This window comes from Oncorhynchus keta, chromosome 33 (assembly GCF_023373465.1).
Source record: "Oncorhynchus keta strain PuntledgeMale-10-30-2019 chromosome 33, Oket_V2, whole genome shotgun sequence".
Classification (NCBI taxonomy): Eukaryota; Metazoa; Chordata; class Actinopteri; order Salmoniformes; family Salmonidae; genus Oncorhynchus; species Oncorhynchus keta.
The window spans coordinates 14,656,450-14,678,312 of NC_068453.1; the positions used below are offsets into that span (position 1 = coordinate 14,656,450).

The 21,863-nt window shown below is 45.0% G+C and overlaps 1 protein-coding gene across 1 annotated transcript in view; it reads right to left on the reverse strand.

Annotated features, from left to right (window-relative positions):
* Window positions 1-21,863, reverse strand: part of LOC118365955 (cadherin-like and PC-esterase domain-containing protein 1) — a 69,406-nt gene that overhangs the window by 4,614 nt on the left and 42,929 nt on the right. Inside the window, exons 15-16 of the mRNA XM_052492076.1 lie at window positions 5,634-5,751; window positions 4,679-4,815 (exon numbers count right to left, since the gene is read on the reverse strand). Coding sequence (XP_052348036.1) covers window positions 4,679-4,815; window positions 5,634-5,751 — 255 coding nt within the window. The remainder of the gene's footprint in view (window positions 1-4,678; window positions 4,816-5,633; window positions 5,752-21,863) is intronic.

Below are 21,863 nucleotides of genomic sequence, written 5' to 3' on the forward strand. Positions count from 1 at the left end.
GGTTTTGACTTGAAAGGATCGAGAACACCTGGGTTGTATTCATTAGGGCACACCGTATAAAAAAGCACCAAATTGTTTTGGAGCAGAGAACGAAAATTGAAATTTCTTATTGGAGAAGTTCATTTAGGCCCTCCCTGTTTCAGCCAATTTCTTTGGTTTGCTGCCTAATGAATATGGCCCAGTTTTCATTGAATTTTGCACTTCAAAATAATTTCACTGTAGTTGACTGGCATGTACTTAAATAATATAACGGCTGACCTTTATAACTGCAGCATTGCCAAAATGTGAACACATGAAAGGCAAATCCCACTAGACACACACTCGTTGAATCAGCGCTGTTTCCACGTCATTTCAATGTTGAATTGACATCTGTGCCCAGTGGGATGCTTCTATTACGACAAATCCACAGAACACAATATGACAAATCAAAAGTGATATGACAGTGTCCAAGTCCAGTTTCCAGCTAAGCCAATCAGAGTGTGTGAAAGAGCCTTTTCAAACACAGAACAGAGCCAAAACAGATGGACTGTAGTTCAGAGTGAGAGGTGGCAAACATCTCATCTTTGTGAAAAGCTTCTTGATTGTTCAAATGTGTTTATGAGAAAATGGGGAAGTCCAGAGAAACGTAACAAACACGACATCTGGAGCAAACTGACGTAACTCGTACCTCATGCATCACTATTGATACAGATCCATATTAAAGTAAGGGGTAGACTGGGTAGGGTATGTGAGGACAGGAAGTTGAGAGGCTTTATTAGAATTAGCTGCAATGTGAGCTAAAGTGGCTAAAGTCCAACTTGAATCACACGTTCACACTGATCTCTGACCTGGAAGTACAGTGCCCTGCGAAAGTATTCGGCCCCCTTGAACTTTGCGACCTTTTGCCACATTTCAGGCTTCAAACATAAAGATATAAAACTGTATATTTTTGTGAAGAATCAACAACAAGTGGGACACAATCATGAAGTGGAACGACATTTATTGGATATTTCAAACTTTTTTAACAAATCAAAAACTGAAAAATTGGGCGTGCAAAATTATTCAGCCCCTTTACTTTCAGTGCAGCAAACTCTCTCCAGAAGTTCAGTGAGGATCTCTGAATGATCCAATGTTGATCTAAATGACTAATGATGATAAATACAATCCACCTGTGTGTAATCAAGTCTCCGTATAAATGCACCTGCACTGTGATAGTCTCAGAGGTCCATTAAAAGCGCAGAGAGAACAAGGAACACACCAGGCAGGTCCGAGATACTGTTGTGAAGAAGTTTAAAGCCGGATTTGGATACAAAAAGATTTCCCAAGCTTTAAACATCCCAAGGAGCACTGTGCAAGCGATAATATTGAAATGGAAGGAGTATCAGACCACTGCAAATCTACCAAGAACTGGCCATCCTTCTAAACTTTCAGCTCATACAAGGAGAAGACTGATCAGAGATGCAGCCAACAGGCCCATGATCACTCTGGATGAACTGCAGAGATCTACAGCTGAGGTGGGAGACTCTGTCCATAGGACAACAATCAGTCGTATATTGCACAAATCTGGCCTTTATGGAAGAGTGGCAAGAAGAAAGCCATTTCTTAAAGATATCCACAAAAAGTTTGCCACAAGCCACCTGGGAGACACACCAAACATGTGGAAGAAGGTGCTCTGGTCAGATAAAACCAAAATTGAACTTTTTGGCAACAATGCAAAACGTTATGTTTGGCGTAAAAGCAACACCCTGAACACACCATCCCCACTGTCAAACATGGTGGTGGCAGCATCATGGTTTGGGCCTGCTTTTCTTCAGCAGGGACAGGGAAGATGGTTAAAATTGATGGGAAGATGGATGGAGCCAAATACAGGACCATTCTGGAAGAAAACCTGATGGAGTCTGCAAAAGACCTGAGACTGGGACGGAGATTTGTCTTCCAACAAGACAATGATCCAAAACATAAAGCAAAATCTACAATGGAATGGTTCAAAAATAAACATATCCAGGTGTTAGAATGGCCAAGTCAAAGTCCAGACCTGAATCCAATCGAGAATCTGTGGAAAGAACTGAAAACTGCTGTTCACAAATGCTCTCCATCCAACCTCACTGAGCTCGAGCTGTTTTGCAAGGAGGAATGGGAAAAAATGTCAGTCTCTCGATGTGCAAAACTGATAGAGACATACCCCAAGCGACTTACAGCTGTAATCGCAGCAAAAGGTGGCGCTACAAAGTATTAACTTAAGGGGGCTGAATAATTTTGCACGCCCAATTTTTCAGTTTTTGATTTGTTAAAAAAGGTTGAAATATCCAATAAATGTCGTTCCACTTCATGATTGTGTCCCACTTGTTGTTGATTCTTCACAAAAAAATACAGTTTTATATCTTTATGGTTGAAGCCTGAAATGTGGCAAAAGGTCGCAAAGTTCAAGGGGGCCGAATACTTTCGCAAGGCACTGTAACTGGCAACTCTTTCACAAACCACTAGCCACATTCACCAGAGACAGCTAAACCACTATCCACATTCCCTAGAGAGATATGACTAAGCCTATAGAAAGCCCTAGGACTGTAAATGCCTACTGTGGCTCTAAGGCATTGGTATTCAAAGTAGGGGTCACAAACTGCAGTGGGCCAAAATGTTTGTTTTTTTAGGAACAAAAATTAAAAGTACAGAATATTGTATGGGGCAATACACAAACATTTTTGAGATAGATCATTTGAAAGATACAATTTTATTGAGTAAATGTTTCAAACACAGAACAGAGCCAAAACAGATGGACTATAGTTTAGAGTGAGAGGTGGCCAACATATCATCTTTGTGAAAGCTTGTTTTGGTTTCTTTCCATTTTGATAAAATATGAACATGCAATGAATTGAAGGTTATTTGTTGATGTAAAAATCTAAATTGACTGATTTTAAGGTTGTGTCATTAGATTTGGGGTGGGATTGCAATTAAATTCTTGAGAAAAAATGGGGTCCCCCAGAAATTCTGGCGAACAAAATGGGGTCTCCTCTGAAAAACTTTGAATACCACTCCTCTAAGGTGTATACCTATTATACCTGATATATTTCCTGGGTTGATTTAACGGCTTTACGTCCCTGAGGGCCGCTCCGTACTGTGACACCAGTGCAGCGAAATACATGCCCTCCCATTAGCATTGCTGGAGTATATGAGCCAAAGGCTAAGACTTTAGTTTATACATTATACTGCTTCTCAGCTCTGCCAACCCCTGCTGGGTTTACAGACCTATTCATACAGCGTCACATAAACCCCACTCTCTCACCTCAGAGGCATCATACCATAGCCTACCTCATCTACCCTCACCACCTGGCTTCAATGAGACGGAGAGAGAAAAAGAAAACAGAGTTGTTTGAGGGATGGCTCAGCCCTCAAATGAACTCACGAGGGAAACATGCTAGACACTGCCTGTCTTGTTATCCTTACATAATCATCTCTGCTCCATCGTTAGACCAGATGCATGCTGGTTAGCGTAGTCTTAACACACATCGGCCCACACCTTTCTCACACCCAGTACTGACCAAGCATACGCTGAAGTGCCTGACCAATACAGCTGGCTTCCATATCATTCTGTTATCCCCTGTGCAATATCTCTCACACACATAGAAATAGTGTGTCTGTGTGTGTGTGTGTGCACGTGCGCAAGTCTTATGCATGTGGAAAATATTAGCACTCTCACTGAATCTGTCAGCGCTGCTGTCTGTCTGGATCCATGTGTCGTCTTTTATGACTCAGCTGGAAGGCCTTGTTAGCGCCTAGTTAGCACCCAGTTAGGGCCCACTGCTAACCTACTCCAACTACCCCCCGCTTTTGCGGAACAAGCTAATTTCTAATCTGTACTGTTAGTAGATTGTGGGACAGTAACTTGAGCAGAGAGCTAGCTAAGAACATGAGAGCAGTGCCTGAACTCAGGTCATGGACTTTGGACATACACTGCTTGTCAAAACATCTCATTCCAAAATCATGGGTATTAATATGGAGTTGGTCCCCCTTTGCTGCTATAACAGCCTCCACTCTTCTGGGAAGGTTTTCCACTAGATGTTGGAACATTGCTGCGGGAACTCGCTTCCATTCAGCCACGAGAGCATTAGTGAGGTTGGGGACTGATGTTTGGCGATTACGCCTGGCTCGCAGTCGGCGTTCCAATTCATTCCAAAGGTGTTCGATGGGGTTAAGGACAGGGTTCTGTGCAGGCCAGTCAAGTTCTTTGACACTGATTCGGACAAACCATTCTGTATGAACCTAGTTTTGTGCATGGGGGCATTGTTATGCTGAAACAGGAAAGGGACTTCTCCAAACTATTGCCACAATGTTGGAATCACAGAATGGTCTAAAATGTCATCGTACGCTGTAGCGAGAACCGAGAACAAGTTTTCACTGCTCCAGAGTCGAATGGCGGCGAGCTTTACACCACTCCTGTCGACGCTTGACGTTGCGCATGGTGATCTTAGACTTAGGCCATGGAGTGTTGTACTTTTGTGCATGTTGAGTATGTGATTGTGTCTCAGTGTAAACAAGGTATGACATGATTGTTATTTTCGTATAAAATCTATTTTTGGACTTAGCTGTGGTTAATGTGCAGAATAAAAATAATTATAATTATGTTCCGGCCCCACGACCATCCACTTCGACAAAAATCACCCCACTGATGAATTTAGTTGCCTTCCCCTGCATTAGGGCTTACCTTCCTATACATCATGCAGTCCTGCAGCTGGGGGAGGTCCAGCAATGGGTGGTAACAGCCCTCGGGTTGCCAGGCAACCTCTCTCCAGTCACAGGTCCGGTTGTCGGCACAGTTGAGACAAGGAACCACCCAACGACCTGGGTAGAGAAAAACAGAGGGAGGGAAAGAAATGGAGAGAGAAGAAGGACAGGCAATCAGAAGTGAATAAAGTGGTAAATTGTTCCTGCTCCAAAAAACATTTTTTATTAATAAATATAGATACTTCCGTGAACAAAACATAGACAGATTTCTCACCCGCAAAGCTTCACATTGTGCAAGTTATAATTCCCCACACACACTTCACATTGTGCAAGTTATAATTCCCCACACACACTTCACATTGTGCAAGTTATAATTCTCCACACACACTTCACATTGTGCAAGTTATAATTCTCCACACACACTTCACATTGTGCAAGTTATAATTCCCCACACACACTTCACATTGTGCAAGTTATAATTCCCCACACACACTTCACATTGTGCAAGTTATAATTCTCCACACACACTTCACATTGTGCAAGTTATAATTCTCCACACACACTTCACATTGTGCAAGTTATAATTCTCCACACACTTCACATTGCTCTCCCTGCTGACATTTATTATCTGCCCTGCAGGGTAGGATATTGGGTTTTAATAGCTGAGCTTAACCTCTGACCCTTTGCACTTAAATCAAAGGGCAGAGTGTATTGGCCACTTAAATCGGCCTTGTACAGATACACACACAGCAGGGTTTCATATGGACATCTGGGCATGTGTGCAGTACATTTCAAAGCCATGAGAATTATTTCTAAGTAGAACATTTCTGAGGAGCGATTTTTTTTTAGACAGTAATTCATAAAGCCTTTCAGCTATGTATGAAATGTTATCTATGAAAACAATGTGAAGTGATATCTTTAGGGAGGAAACAGACCTGGTACATCCCCGGAGGTGCAGGGCCGCTTTGGGGAATGGGACTCGCCTGGAGAGAGTGGCCCAGGAAGGGGCTCCAAACCACAGGGCTGATCTGGTTGCACCACCAGGCCACAGTCCTGCGTAGACACAGGGAGAAATATATTAGATTTTGAGGGATGGTCCATCATACTGGGATGCTGAGGGAACTTTATCATGTTGAGTTTATGTTGAAAACTAGTATTCAGTAGTACTGTTCAAGTATCTATTCAGTGCTATTGGTGCAGTATCCACTCAGTGCTATTGTTCTAGTATCCACTCAGTGCTATTGTTCTAGTATCCACTCAGTGCTATTGTTCTAGTATCCACTCAGTGCTATTGTTCTAGTATCCACTCAGTGCTATTGGTGCAGTATCCATTCAGTGCTATTGTTCTAGTACCCATCCTGTGCTATTGTTCTAGTATCCACTCAGTGCTATTGTTCTAGTATCCACTCAGTGCTATTGTTCTAGTATCCACTCAGTGCTATTGTTCTAGTATCCACTCAGTGCTATTGTTCTAGTATCCACTCAGTGCTATTGGTGCAGTATCCATTCAGTGCTATTGTTCTAGTGCCCATCCTGTGCTATTGTTCTAGTATCCACTCAGTGCTATTGTTCTAGTACCCATCCTGTGCTATTGTTCTAGTATCCACTCAGTGCTATTGTTCTAGTACCCATCCTGTGCTATTGTTCTAGTATCCACTCAGTGCTATTGTTCTAGTATCCACTCAGTGCTATTGTTCTAGTATCCACTCAGTGCTATTGTTCTAGTATCCACTCAGTGCTATTGTTCTAGTATCCACTCAGTGCTATTGTTCTAGTATCCACTCAGTGCTATTGTTCTAGTATCCACTCAGTGCTATTGTTCTAGTATCCACTCAGTGCTATTGTTCTAGTATCCACTCAGTGCTATTGTTCTAGTATCCACTCAGTGCTATTGGTGTAGTATCCATTCAGTGCTATTGTTCTAGTATCCATTCAGTGCTATTGGTGTAGTATACATTCAGTGCTATTGTTCTAGTATCCATTCAGTGCTATTGTTCTAGTACCCATCCTGTGCTATTGTTCTAGTATCCACTCAGTGCTATTGTTCTAGTATCCACTCAGTGCTATTGTTCTAGAATCCACTCAGTGCTATTGGTGTAGTATCCATTCAGTGCTATTGTTCTAGTATCCACTCAGTGGTGCTATTGTTCTAGTATCCACTCAGTGCTATTGTTCTAGAATCCACTCAGTGCTATTGGTGTAGTATCCATTCAGTGCTATTGTTCTAGTATCCACTCAGTGCTATTGTTCTAGAATCCACTCAGTGCTATTGGTGTAGTATCCATTCAGTGCTATTGTTCTAGTATCCACTCAGTGCTATTGTTCTAGTATCCATTCAGTGCTATTGTTCTAGTATCCACTCAGTGCTATTGGTGTAGTATCCATTCAGTGCTATTGTTCTAGTATCCATTCAGTGCTATTGGTGTAGTATCCACTCAGTGCTATTGTTCTAGTACCCATTCTGTGCTATTGTTCTAGTATCCACTCAGTGCTATTGTTCTAGTATCCACTCAGTGCTATTGGTGTAGTATCCATTCAGTGCTATTGTTCTAGTATCCATTCAGTGCTATTGGTGTAGTATACATTCAGTGCTATTGTTCTAGTATCCATTCAGTGCTATTGTTCTAGTATCCATTCAGTGCTATTGTTCTAGTATCCATTCAGTGCTATTGCTCTAGTATCCACTCAGTGCTATTGTTCTAGAATCCATTCAGTGCTATTGTTCTAGTATCCATTCAGTGCTATTGTTCTAGTATCCATTCAGTGCTATTGTTCTAGTATCCATTCAGTGCTATTGCTCTAGTATCCACTCAGTGCTATTGTTCTAGTATCCATTCAGTGCTATTGTTCTAGTATCCATTCAGTGCTATTGTTCTAGTATCCATTCAGTGCTATTGTTCTAGTATCCATTCAGTGCTATTGGTGTAGTATGCACTCAGTGCTATTGTTCTAGTATCCATTCAGTGCTATTGTTCTAGTATCCATTCAGTGCTATTGTTCTCGTATCCATTCAGTGCTATTGTTCTAGTATCCATTCAGTGCTATTGTTCTAGTATCCATTCAGTGCTATTGTTCTAGTATCCATTCAGTGCTATTGTTCTAGTATTCATTCAGTGCTATTTTTCTACCATCCATTCAGTGTTATTGTTCAAGTTGTTGTCACGATGAAACACAGTAATGCAAATGGCAGGTTGGGGTAGATTTATGACCATATGAATTTATTTAACAATTCAACTCATCTGAGCATTTCTACAACCATATAGGTGATGGAAATGTCCATTTTCAAAGGCTTTCATAGCTGTAGTGTACTGATAGGAATGATCATGTTTTCCCCTCTCTGAGTCATGGGAGGCAGTTACTGTGGTCACTGACCACTGACTCATTACCTCTGTCTCAATTTTTATTTGATTTAACCCTTATTTTACCAGGTAATGGTAATGACCTTTCTGCCATTCCCTCGCCCACCGTGTTTCCATCTCTCTTTTGGGCCCTCTCTATTCTCACAATCTTTCACTTCTTTACTCATCTCATTTCCCTCCATCTCCCTCTCACCCTTCTTTGTCTCTTCTCTTCGGTATCAGGAGCTTGGCGGTGGGTGCCGTGTCCCACTCTTTGAGGTTGGTGGTGGTGGGGGGTCAAATGGTCGGAGGTGAGTGGTCAGAGGTCAGACAAACCTAACCAGATGAATGACAGCGGCTGGGAAGCTACGTATCCCAGGGGCCCCGTGGGAGCCGACCGACCGTCTAGTACTGAGGACAGAGAAACCGCCAGGCACCTCCCCTTACCATCGGGCTTGCGGCGCGACTGAACCTCACACACACTAACATAGATGCTCTTCACACACACACACACACACACACACACACACACACACACACACACACACACACACACACACACACACACACACACACACACACACACACACACACACACACACACACACACACACACACACACACACACACACACCTAGATACACGTAACCTTTCCTTTTCAAGCGGGCCATGAAGGAACTGAACCTCACACACCCACCCACCCACACACACACCCAACCTCCCCCCTCCCTCCCTCCCTCTGAGGGTCTTCAGTTCACACGTTCACACCACATTCCCCACGGCTCCGGCGCAGCTCTCAACAAAGTGCCACAAGACAACTTAACAGGGATTTTCTTGTTCGTACCTGTGCACAGTGTACACGCCACAAACACAGAGAACCCTGGGGTCTGAGGGAGCCGCCTGGGGCCACAGCCCAACCGCCGTTATGGAGGAAACGAACTGCAGCAGCCTTTCATCCTTCCCTCCATCCCTCTTCTTAAAACGGACCGGAGAGTCTCGCTGCCACGTAAAAAAAGATCTGTATATGCAGTATACAGTATATATATATATACTGTATATACTGTATACTGTATATACAGATCTTTTTTAAGTGGCAGCGAGACTCTCCGGTCCGTATATATATATATATATATATATATATATATATATATATATATATATATATATATAGAGAGAGAGAGAGAGAGAGAGAGAGAGCTCAATCGCAGGCCAAGATCATCTCTATTTTTCTCTCTGCCCTTTCTCCATCTTTTCCCTCTCTTTCTCTCAACCTCCCTCTTCTTTTACAGTGGCAGGTGCGCACATATACCAGCGTTTTATCTGTCAAGTTCTCTTCCCCCTCCTTAAAATGAATTATAGAACAGGGAGCAATAACAGCATCCCTCTGACATCAGCCCTCAGTGAAAACCTCTGATTCATAGACCATCAATTCTCAGCCAGGCTCCCCAATAGGACTCTCCTAACAACACATTTGGTTAATAAATTGCTGAAAACCAAGAGATGGTTTGAGGTCACCTAGGGACTAGAGAGCAGTACTTCAGAGGAGAATGTAGTGTGCGTGCGTGTGTGTGTGTGCGTGCGTGTGGGGTGACTTGGTTATAAGGTTCTGAGTTCAACACTACCGTAATCTGCATTGATCAAAGAGCTATGCTAACCAACCTCGAAAAAGGGAGTGCTAATCCCCGACACACACACACACACACACACACACACACACACACACACACACACACACACACACACACACACACACACACACACACACACACACACACACACACACACACACACACACACACACACACACACACACACACACACACACACACACACAGCTAATCCGACCGTGATCTCCATTAGATCATAGCTGCTTGTCTCTGTGCCAAGAGGCCTTGTTAAGACACAACTACCTGCTTTTGTTGGAGCAGACACAAAGCCTGGTCAATCTACCAATCAGACTCCAATCCTCCAGGACCAAACGGACCCTACTCATTATAGAAGCCAGCTTAGTAGGGAGACCAGGAGCCTCCGTTCACCTCAAGTAGGGGTTGAGATCGGAACAAAAAGTTAATTGGGGGAAAAAGGAATAACACACTAAATAATACATATTTGGGGGTATAATAAATATTTGGGTAATTCTATGTCTCAAAAGGGTATCAAGAGGTAGCACAAGGGAAACACACCCAGGCATAGGAGTGTACAAACACCCACTCCAAAAATCACTCCTCTGAAGATAGGCTCCGTCTAATCCTGCCTGAATAAAACAATACAACTGTATAAAACAATAAAGCTTTTGGAGATCTCTTTCACCTCAGTCTTCATGCTGGGTCTCGCAGGGGTTGTTGGCTGCTGTTGAGACGACAGGCCAATCCCTAGAAAGACTGCTGAAATACACTGTAAATTCTGACTACAAGGCAACAGAGTTCTAGAGTTCCTTCAGGGCAGTTCTGCTGTGAAGCACTGGATTCCTCTCCTCAGAAAGTCAATTTCATGGTTACAGGAGAGCCGCTGATTCCCAAAGAACACAGTGGAAATAAAATAACTGAACATTCAAAAATGTCAAACCAGTAAAAAGTGTTGTAAATATCGTCATCAAAATACAATCAAAATACCACACCCTTTTTAGCAAGAGAACTTGAGCAAAATAACTCTTAGGCTTTACGTTTGATTGACCAGTAAGGATCTTCAGAGTAAATTAAATACAATGTTTATTTGGTCTAGGGCACTGCATCGCAGTACTAGCTGTGCCACCAGAGACTCTGGGTTCGCGCCCAGGCTCTGTCGCAGCCGGCCGCGACCAGGAGGTCCGTGGGGCGACGCACAATTGGCCTAGCGTCGTCCGGGTTAGGGAGGGCTTGGCCAGTAGGGATATCCTTGTCTCATCGCGCACTCCTGTGGCGGGCCGGGCGCAGTGCACGCTAACCAGGTCGCCAGGTGCACGGTGTTTTCTCCAACACATTGGTGCGGCTGACTTCCGGGTTGGATGCGCACTGTGTTAAGAAGCAGTGCGGCTTGGTTGGGTTGTGTTTCGTAGGACGCATGGCTTTCGACCGTCTCTACCGAGCCCGAACGGGAGTTGTAGCGATGAGACAAGATAGTAACTACTGACAATTGGATACCACGAAATTGGGGAGAAAGGGGGTAAAAAAAAAAATAATAATAAAATAAAATACAGTATTTATAATAATGAGAGGGACATCCGAGGTAACAGTTCATTTATAACCTATGTTGTAACAGCTTGAACAGCCATCTTAAAGCTGGAATCCAAAAGAAGTTACTGCAAACAACCAGCAGTGACCCTGTTTCCCCCTAATGGGTGGTGAGGTGGCCAGTGACCCTGGTTCCCCCTAATGGGTGGTGAGGTGGCCAGTGACCCTGGTTCCCTCTAATGGGTGGTGAGGTGGCCAGTGACCCTGGTTCCCCCTAATGGGTGGTGAGGTGGCCAGTGACCCTGGTTCCCCCTAATGGGTGGTGAGGTGGCCAGTGACCCTGTTTCCCCCTAATGGGTGGTGAGGTGGCCAGTGACCCTGGTTCCCCCTAATGGGTGGTGAGGTGGCCAGTGACCCTGGTTCCCCCTAATGGGTGGTGAGGTGGCCAGTGACCCTGGTTCCCCCTAATGGGTGGTGAGGTGGCCAGTGACCTTGGTTCCCCCTAATGGGTGGTGAGGTGGCCAGTGACCCTGGTTCCCCCTAATGGGTGGTGAGGTGGCCAGTGACCTTGGTTCCCCCTAATGGGTGGTGAGGTGGCCAGTGACCCTGGTTCCCTCTAATGGGTGGTGAGGTGGCCAGTGACCCTGGTTCCCCCTAATGGGTGGTGAGGTGGCCAGTGACCCTGGTTCCCCCTAATGGGTGGTGAGGTGGCCAGTGACCCTGGTTCCCCCTAATGGGTGGTGAGGTGGCCAATGACCCTGGTTCCCCCTAATGGGTGGTGAGGTGGCCAGTGACCCTGTTTCCCCCTAATGGGTGGTGAGGTGGCCAGTGACCCTGTTTCCCCCTAATGGGTGGTGAGGTGGCCAGTGACCCTGGTTCCCCCTAATGGGTGGTGAGGTGGCCAGTGACCCTGGTTCCCCCTAATGGGTGGTGAGGTGGCCAGTGACCCTGGTTCCCCCTAATGGGTGGTGAGGTGGCCAGTGACCCTGGTTCCCCCTAATGGGTGGTGAGGTGGCCAGTGACCCTGGTTCCCCCTAATGGGTGGTGAGGTGGCCAGTGACCCTGGTTCCCCCTAATGGGTGGTGAGGTGGCCAGTGACCTTGGTTCCCCCTAATGGGTGGTGAGGTGGCCAGTGACCTTGGTTCCCCCTAATGGGTGGTGAGGTGGCCAGTGACCTTGGTTCCCCCTAATGGGTGGTGAGGTGGCCAGTGACCCTGGTTCCCCCTAATGGGTGGTGAGGTGGCCAGTGACCCTGGTTCCCCCTAATGGGTGGTGAGGTGGCCAGTGACCCTGGTTCCCCCTAATGCGGATTCCATCTGTAGCCCTTTATACTCATACCCATATACAGGTTGAAAATGACAGATTTGGGCACTGAGAAGCGCCTAAATTGGAACATTGTGGCTGTACATGACGTCAGACCTCAGGCTCAGTCCTTCACAGCTCTGTATGGGTTTTGACTGACAGCCATTCTGAACTTGAGCACCTCGTGTGATAAGACGTTGCACCTGTCCCTCCTGCTAATTGGGCAACTTTTTCAAATATTTTGTTGTCTGAGTGAGGGAAATGCTGTAAGATAAGAGGACTCATTGTATTTTGGAAGACATTGAGGATTATAATAAATAACGATTTGATGTCATACAAGCAAGCCAAACACCTGTGAGTCTAAATGTGCTCTTCACATTTCCATGTCATAAAACTCATGTCGATGTACCAAATCATGTGATTGTAATGACAGGGAAAATTGCTGTGGGACATGCCAGAGAAGAATCCAGACTCTAAACATCAAAGTCGAGCATATAAAAATGCGCACACACACGCACACACACACACACACACACACACACACACACACACACACACACACACACACACACACACACACACACACACACACACACACACACACACACACACACACACACACACACACACACACACACACACACACACACACACACACACACACACACTCTGCAGTATAATATAGTCTTTCAGAATGGATGTGGTTAGCCACCAGATAAGAGATCCTTATTACACACAGAGGAAATGACAGCTCTAACGCTCAGACGTCTACCAAGAACCACAGAGGGGCTGCCAGAACATGTTACACACACACATCCTTAACAATCAGTGAACCGCTAACCCAAATGTGCACACACACACACACACACACACACACACACACACACACACACACACACACACACACACACACACACACACACACACACACACACACACACACACACACACACACACACACACACACACACACACGCACACACACACACACACACACACAGAGTTCTCCTCTCACGTAAAACCTGTACAATGCATCACACTGGAATGTATGAACAAGCGTATACAACAAAATCATTCTAAACACATGAAGACCTATTGGTAGGATGTCCTTTGATGGCACTATGAAGTACATGAGACAGAGTGCCAAGTCAAAAGGGGAAAGAAACCCAGCCAGATCCCAGAGGAAGCAATGGTCAGCCAATCTGGAATGTTCTACCACACAGCGATATCCACACTGCCAAATGTTCAATCACTTGCAACTCATAACGACTTTTCCCAGCCTCTCAGCGCAGCCAGTGTAAGATATGTACACAGATTCCTAGAAGTACAATCACAATTGCGCAAGAATATTGCAGATTTAAATTCAGGAAATTTCAAGGGGGATAAAAAACTGTTTCAATTCCAAACTGTTTCAAATTCCATGCCTTCTGTTTCTATGGGAAACCAATGACTTCCTCAACTAGGTTATTAATCTATATCAATTCCAAACTCTCAGCCTGAAAGCTCTCTGCTCATACAGGAAATCTGAACCATCAGAGCCACCATACGGCATCAGGAGACTTTACTACCAATCACATAAATGAATACATCTTCTAATAATGATTGTGTGGTCATTTAAAGTCAATTCTAACAAGTACATTTTAACCATACAGTCCTTCCTCCACATCCACAACAACAACCATGATGTAACCTGGCAACTGAGTGACCTTGGGAAACCACAGGCTGAGAGGACCAGTCCCTATGACTGTGTAAAGATCATCAGAGCATGAGTAGCTAAAGTTAACATGAGCGTTAGCACACAAGCACTGGCCCGTACTAAGTGAAAGGGAGCCATGCGAGCTCTGAGGACCAAAACTGGACAACCTGGGAAACCAAGAGTCCAGGACTGAGTCATCCCAACCCAGAGGTTCAACAAGGGTTTGTTTGTGTCAGGTATTAAACATCATCTGGTATTGTACTGGTTTTCAGGGACTCAGATCTGGCCAATGGAATGTTAGGTGGTCCAGTTCTTATGGGCAGCCCATTGCAATCTTTGTTGTGGTTAGGAGCGTGCAGATGAAAGACACAGAGAGACGGAGAGAGGAACAAAGAGACATAGAAATCGAGGTGGAGAGACAGGAATAAAGACAGAGAGAAAGAGGGTTGACGTGAGAGAGAGAAGTCTTGGTAAGTCTTCGTGAGCCATTCAGTCAGTAGTAGGCAGCCCAAACTCAGAGAAGGACATTCAAATCGGTGCGTTATAATGGCGGGAGAACCAAATGAACAGTGACTGGTGTGGATAGTGTGAATAATGGTACAGTTATTTCAACATGCAACCATAATTGGGCTGCCCCTACCACAAACGAGAGACGAAGGGTCGTGATTAGGAGTCCCATAGGGCGGCCCGGGGTAGGCCGTCATTGTAAATAAGAATTTGCTCTTAACTGACTTGCCAAGTTAAAGGTTAAATAAAAAAATAGATTTTAAAAAATAACTTAAATGAAACCCCTGATTGGGAGCGAGCGTAGAGCTGCATTTACTAGATCATACACCCCCTTTCTCTTAAACAGAGTCCGCTACTAATGCCAGCAGCCGGATAAAGTCCCAACCACATCTGTAAAGGTTTAACAGCGGTAGGATTCTATGTTTTGAGTGATGATTATTTCCCATAAGGTTGAGCTACTACACTGATTGAGTGATGATTATTTCCCATAAGGTTGAGTTACTACACTGATTGAGTGGTGATTAAAGGTGGAAACAGAGACTTGTGGAGAATTGGAGGGAATATGTAGCGCTGCTATTCATATTTGGGTGATCCTCGGTGTGATTGCCAGGGCTATGCCTGCTGCTGAACAGTATTCCACAGTCCACACCGCCACATTGGACATGCTTGGCATTACCATAGCGACGGGTAAAAGCAAAAGAGTGATATTTACGCTTTGGTGAGAGGGAGGATTTTCTTGGCACAGGCAGGGCCTAAACACTCCATCACTGTCTAAGACCTCAGATATTTCATTATAAGCAAAAGTTCTGAAATGTGTGCTGTTACTTTCTGTGATTAAAATTGTATTTTGTCAAAGTGAGATAATTCATACGTAAGTTATTGACTAGTTAAATTAGGTTGTCATGGGCTCCATTTACATTGGGATAGAACACACAGAAACAAATCCACACATTTCCGATAACCAATTTAAAACATGGTTTATAGGGCCTTTGGAGGAACCGCAGAACCCCGCTCCGGGGGGATGGGGTGGGGGGGGGGTGGGGGGGCACAGAGAGGAGGGGAACGCCCACACATCCGCCCTCTGATCAGAACAACAGTACACAACTCATTACCAGTTTACAATACCACCCAGAAACGATGCATAATGAGGAAACAGACGCATACAGGAACATATTCAGAGGTGTGTGTGTGCTCAGTGTGAATGAGAGAGAGCGGGAGAGAGGCAGACAGAATCCCAGAGAAACAAGGGGGAGTCAGATGGAGAGAGAGGGGTTAGCAGAAAGAGAGAGAGTGAGATGGATTCTGAATAAGAGGCTAGAGGCTAATTGAAGAGGGTATGAAGTAAAGACTGAGAGTCTGTGAGTGTTATGTCAGCTAATGTACAAGTGACCTCAAGTACTACTGTATAATCAAACTGCAAAGGTAAAACAAAATGCATAGCACAGCTGGAAAACCAATCCTGTGATAGCCTACTCTCGCGTGCGTGCGTGTGCCCACATTTGTGTGCGGACATACATGCATGCATGTTTATATGCTTGTTAATGTGCCTTAAAACTCAAGTGTGTTTTCCTATGTGATAATGTGCGTTAAACTGTACAAGTCACTCTCCCTGCCAAAACAATCCACACACATATCTTATCATTATGGTTTCCCTCCACTAAGAGCCGGCCTCGCTTCTTCTCAGACGACATTCCCATTTCCCTGAGCCAGGAACGCTGCCGGGGACACCACCAGGAATAACAGAGCTCTGAGGATAAGTTCATTAGAGTTACCAGCCCAAATAAATGATTCACAGAGTTCAAGTAACAGACACATCTCAACATCAACTGTTCAGAGGAGACCGCGTGAATCAGGCCTTTATGGTCAAATTTCTATAAGGAAACCACTACTAAACGACACAAATAAGAAAAAGAGACTTGCTTGGGCCAAGAGACACGAGCAATGGACATTGTACCAGTGGAAATCTGTCTTTTGGTCTGATGAGTCCACATTTTTTATTTTTGGTTCCAAACTCTGTGTCTTTGTGAGACGCAGAGTAGGTGAACAGATTATCTCTGCATGTGTGGTTCCCTCCGTGAAGCATGGTGGAGGAGGTGTGATGGTGCTTTGCTGGTGACACTGTGATTTATTTAGAATTCAAGGTACACTTAAACAGCATGACTAGCACAGCATTCTGCAGCGATACGCCATCCCATCTGGTTTGCGGATAGTGGGACTATCATCTGTTTTTCAACTGGACAATGACCCAACCCACCTCCAGGCTGTGTAAGGGCTATTTGACCAATAAAGAGAGTGATGGAGTGCTGCATCAGATGACCTGGCCTCCACAATCACCCGACAGTTTGGGATGAGTTGGACCGCAGAATGAAGGGAAACAGCTCAGCATATGTGGGAACTCCTTCAAGACTGTTGGAAAAAACATGCCAGGTGAAGCTGGTTGAGAGAATGCCAAGAGTGAGCAAAGCTGTCATCAAGGCAAAGGGTACTATGTAGAAAATAGTAAAAATAATGAAAAACCCTTGAATGAGTAGGTGTGTCCAAACGTTTGACTGGTACTGTACCTCTAGTTGCTTCAATCTTTCTCTGTATCTCCTAAATATTTTTACATACTAATAGGTTAGAGCAGCTGTAGGGCTCTATGAGGGGATGACCGTGGGTGTTGAACCCTCGCCCTGAATCACAGACCCCTAAATACTCCCACCCAGACTAGCCCTGTCAACGGCAACGAATCACAGCCCTGACACACACACACACACACACACACACACACACACACACACACACACACACACACACACACACACACACACACACACACACACACACACACACACACACACACACACACACACACACACACACACACACACACACACAGAGAGGGAAGCTAGAAAGGCAAGTGGTAGAGACAGAGAGGAGGGTTTCTACATACACAGGGTAACAGGGGGCAAGAGTGGGGGGGTCCTCTACCCCAACAAAGTTATTTACCCCCTAAATGATAAAAGGACCAAACCATTTAATGTATGTTTCTTTGAATGTCTATTACCCCTCACCCTCTCTGACTGATCAAAACAGATCAAACACAGCAGCAGTGATTATTTTTATTGGACTGAGGGGAACCAACAGGAGTTTTAATGAGAAGACCCGTCTCCCCCTCTTCCCTCCGTCTTCCCCCTCCCTCCCTCCGCTCCCGTATGATAACACAGCGGGGCGCATAAAGTCAGCCATTGTCTGAGTGAAGTGGCACACTCCTGGGCTGAGTGAGGGAGGAGAGGGGTGGAGGGAGGGTAACAGAGCCAGCTTCTGTGGATCAGCCCTGGGACTGGGCCTCGGTGGAATTCACAGCTGCAGCACATCAAAGAGCCAGACTCCCACCAAGACCCCCTGACAACAACACCAGGAAATCAATGCTTAGTTTCCCTCTATGAGAGGGGATACGGATAGGTGTGGAGACCAGGGTTGGGAAACTGGGACAGAGCTGTGATCTCGCCTGTGTTGATGGAATGGGAAGTGGAGGGTTGAATGAGACGGTAATGGAATAAACTGAACACGTGTCCAGCCATAACAGTGGACATGTAAAAATATAAAACTGTGTGTGGAAGGGCAGTCCTCCTTCTGTAGTAACAGAAAGTGCTCCTGGTTGGACTTTCTCACTGGTGAGTGTACCAGTCCCCATAAGTGAGGCATGGCTGGTCATAGAACATCAGCTTTGTGAAGTCAATACAGACGGAGGATAGGATACGAGACAAGGAAGCTACTCTAGACTATTGAGTTCCAACCTCAGCCAGTTTCCCATTCCCACCTGTGGCTATCAACCTTACGAGATAACCGAGCAGCATCAGATAGCCAGACAGCCTGCTGATATGAACACTGAAGCTCCGAGCCTTCACATGATAGCACTTCAAAAGCCCCACATGCCGCATCAATGGAGGCCCTGTTCTAGGGCCCAATTCTTCTGCCCCCCGTGTAGGATGAGTGGACACTATCTCTCTCATTCTCTCTCACTCTGACCCACGGAGGAAGAGAGTGAACGACTAGGATTTGAGCGGAAGGCTGGAGCAGATGAGATAGTAGTTGTTATCAGAGCGTGGTTGTCAGTGACATGGAAAGGGGGATACCTAGTCAGTTGTACAACTGAAATGTGTCATCAGCACCGCATTTAACCCAGAGAGGTACGGGGGGGGGCTGCCCTTATCGACATTCATGTCTTCGGTGCCCGGGGAACAGTGGGTTGCCTTGCTCATGGGCAGAACGACATAATTTTTACCTTGTCACCTCGGGATTGGACACTGGCCAACGCTCTAATGCATGGCAGATCGATGGACAGGGCAGGTTGCAGAGCAGAGAGACCTGTGTCGGAGGTCAACAAAAACACCATCACCTCAGAGAAAGTGTCAAATACAAGAAGGCACATCAAAACAGCAGGACAAGACAAAGTACAACATTGCACAAAGCAGAGAACCACATATCGGTCTTTCGGAGTTCCACACACGTTGATGGGTGGAACACATAAATGTGGGGACTCGTGGTACGGCGAGGGAGTTTATACTGGGTTTGCCCTGGGGTCACACTGCTAACGACGACACCAGGCTCACTCACCAATTAGCCCTCGTTATTCCCAAAACACGACATAAGGCTTTGTCCGATGCAATTTAAATAATGGTTTTGTACGTTTGACACTTAATACATTCCATCACTGTCTTCATGATATCCCCACTTTAAATCATCTATTTTATAAGAGCAACATCAAGCAAGAACCAAAACCCTCCTCAATATGGTGGACATATTGCAGAATCCTGAAGGCCCTTTACTCACTGCTGTGCCTCAGCTGGTCTAATTGACAGGTGATGCATTCAGGTCACTTTGATTTGGAAAGTCCCTAACCTGTGTTTCAAAATAAATAAAGAGAGGGGCTGTATGGTGATATTAGAGAAGGTGGGGCCAGGGGGACTGGGAGAGAATGAGGGAAATGGGAACGTGCTCCGGCATTAAAATAACTCTCGTTTGCCACTCTCCTCTCTGATCCCTTAATGGTTTCCACATCATGGCTCACATGGGGTGTGATGGTGGTGTGAACCTGCCTGATTTGTGAATATATGTCTGAGCATGAACGTGTGTGTGTGTGTGTGTGTGTGTGTGTGTGTGTGTGTGTGTGTGTGTGTGTGTGTGTGTGTGTGTGTGTGTGTGTGTGTGTGTGTGTGTGTGTGTGTGTGTGTGTGTGTGTGTGTGTGTGTGTGTGAGGAACAGAGCTGTGAGAGCACCCTCGTGGTTTGTAGAGACTCCAGTCTCTAGGTGTTTCTCACACCGACTTCAGGACAGAAGGAAAGCATTAAGCCTCTAGCCTTGTTATCCACCAGAACACTCGGACTGGCCCAGGTCTGCCTATCTATACTCTGTCACAATCTCTCAGTGTGTGTGTGTGTGTGTGTGTGTGTGTGTGTGTGTGTGTGTGTGTGTGTGTGTGTGTGTGTGTGTGTGTGTGTGTGTGTGTGTGTGTGTGTGTGTGTGTGTGTGTGTGTGTGTGTGTGTGTGTGTGTGTGTGAGAGAGTGCATGTGACAATTAGATTCCTTCACTAAACTGCAAATAAATGAATTCTCACTAAGCCAAGTGGATCAGGATCAGGAGGAGCAATGAAAATTTGCGTTTCAGATCAAACTTGGAAAAACTATTTGCTGTGCTAGACAGGCCCTGAAATGTGGTTATGTCTGCGTGTCACATTCATGCACCAAGAATGCCCATCAAATGCTGTGGAAATATAATTATTTCAGACGGTACTTCAAGGGGGAGATGGTATCGCTTTCTAAAGTCCCTCTGGCATAGCATGAGCTTGTAGTGGCCTTACAGTAAAGGGAGTCAAGAGCAGAAGTAAGTTGAGTTGTGAGTGATTGTGAGTGAGTGAGTGAGTGAGTGAGTGAGTGAGAGAGAGAGAGAGAGAGAGAGAGAGAGAGAGAGAGAGAGAGAGAGAGAGAGAGAGAGAGGAGAAAACAATAGAAAAGGCTGGGGTACTAGCTGTCTTGATATAGTGAGACAAATCAAACCATCCTAACACAGATAAACAGAGGTCGTAAGTCACAGGCAGATCAAGTGGTCTGCCCAGGAAGGATGCTGAGAAGACTCCATCACATGAAGGATGAGAGGAATGGAGGGATGAGGGAGGAAGAGAGGTGATCCAGGGAGGAAGGGGTTCTAGGAACCTCTGAATATCCAAATGGGGTGTGTCCTATATGACAAAGAGAGGGAACTTACTGTAGCTCACCTTCCATTCATATACAGTCACCTCCTAAATTATTGCCACCCTTGATAAAGATGAGCAAAAAATAAATAATACAAATACAGAGCTATATTATATGTTCGGGAAAAAAATGGCACACATGTTGACCCACGCCCTTCGTCCACCTTTCAGCTCAGTGCAAGGTGATACAGCTGGGTGTAGGAGTATGATGGGTTGGGGTCAAAGGGTTGGATGTGTGATGTGTGTCAGCAGCATTCCATTCGTTCATACACCCTGTCCCAAATCAGCCTCTAGCATGTCTGAGAGTAACCCCTCCTGACTGGTGGCTGATGGATGAGACAGAGGAATAGGACGGTGGTTGTGATTCCCTTTAGGCTCGGAGTCAAAACAGATTACATTCATTACAATGATGATGATTAATTTATCTAATGTGGATATCACAGTCACCTCAAAAATGATTGGCACTCTTGATAAAGACAATCAAAAACAATAATGCATCAAATAAATAATACAAATACTGAGCTATATTGAATGCTAAAAAACACACACTTAGGAGGAATATTAGAGAGGAATATTATTTTACACTAATCCAATTGCTTTATATGAGTCATTAAAACTCCTTTTTCAACCACTCCACAAAATTATTGTTAATTAACAAACTATAGTTTTGCCAAATCGGTTAGTACATCTAATTTGTGCATGACACAAGACATTTTTCAAACAATTGTTTACAGACAGATTATTTCACTTATATTTCACTGTATCACAATTCCAGTGGGTCAGAAGTTTACATACACTAAGTTGACTGTGCCTTTAAACAGCTTGGAAAATTCCAGAAAATGGTGTCATAGCTTTAGAAGCTTCTGAAAGGCTAATTGACATCATTTGAGTCAATTGGAGAGGTACCTGTGGATGTATTTCAAGGCCTACGTTCAAACTC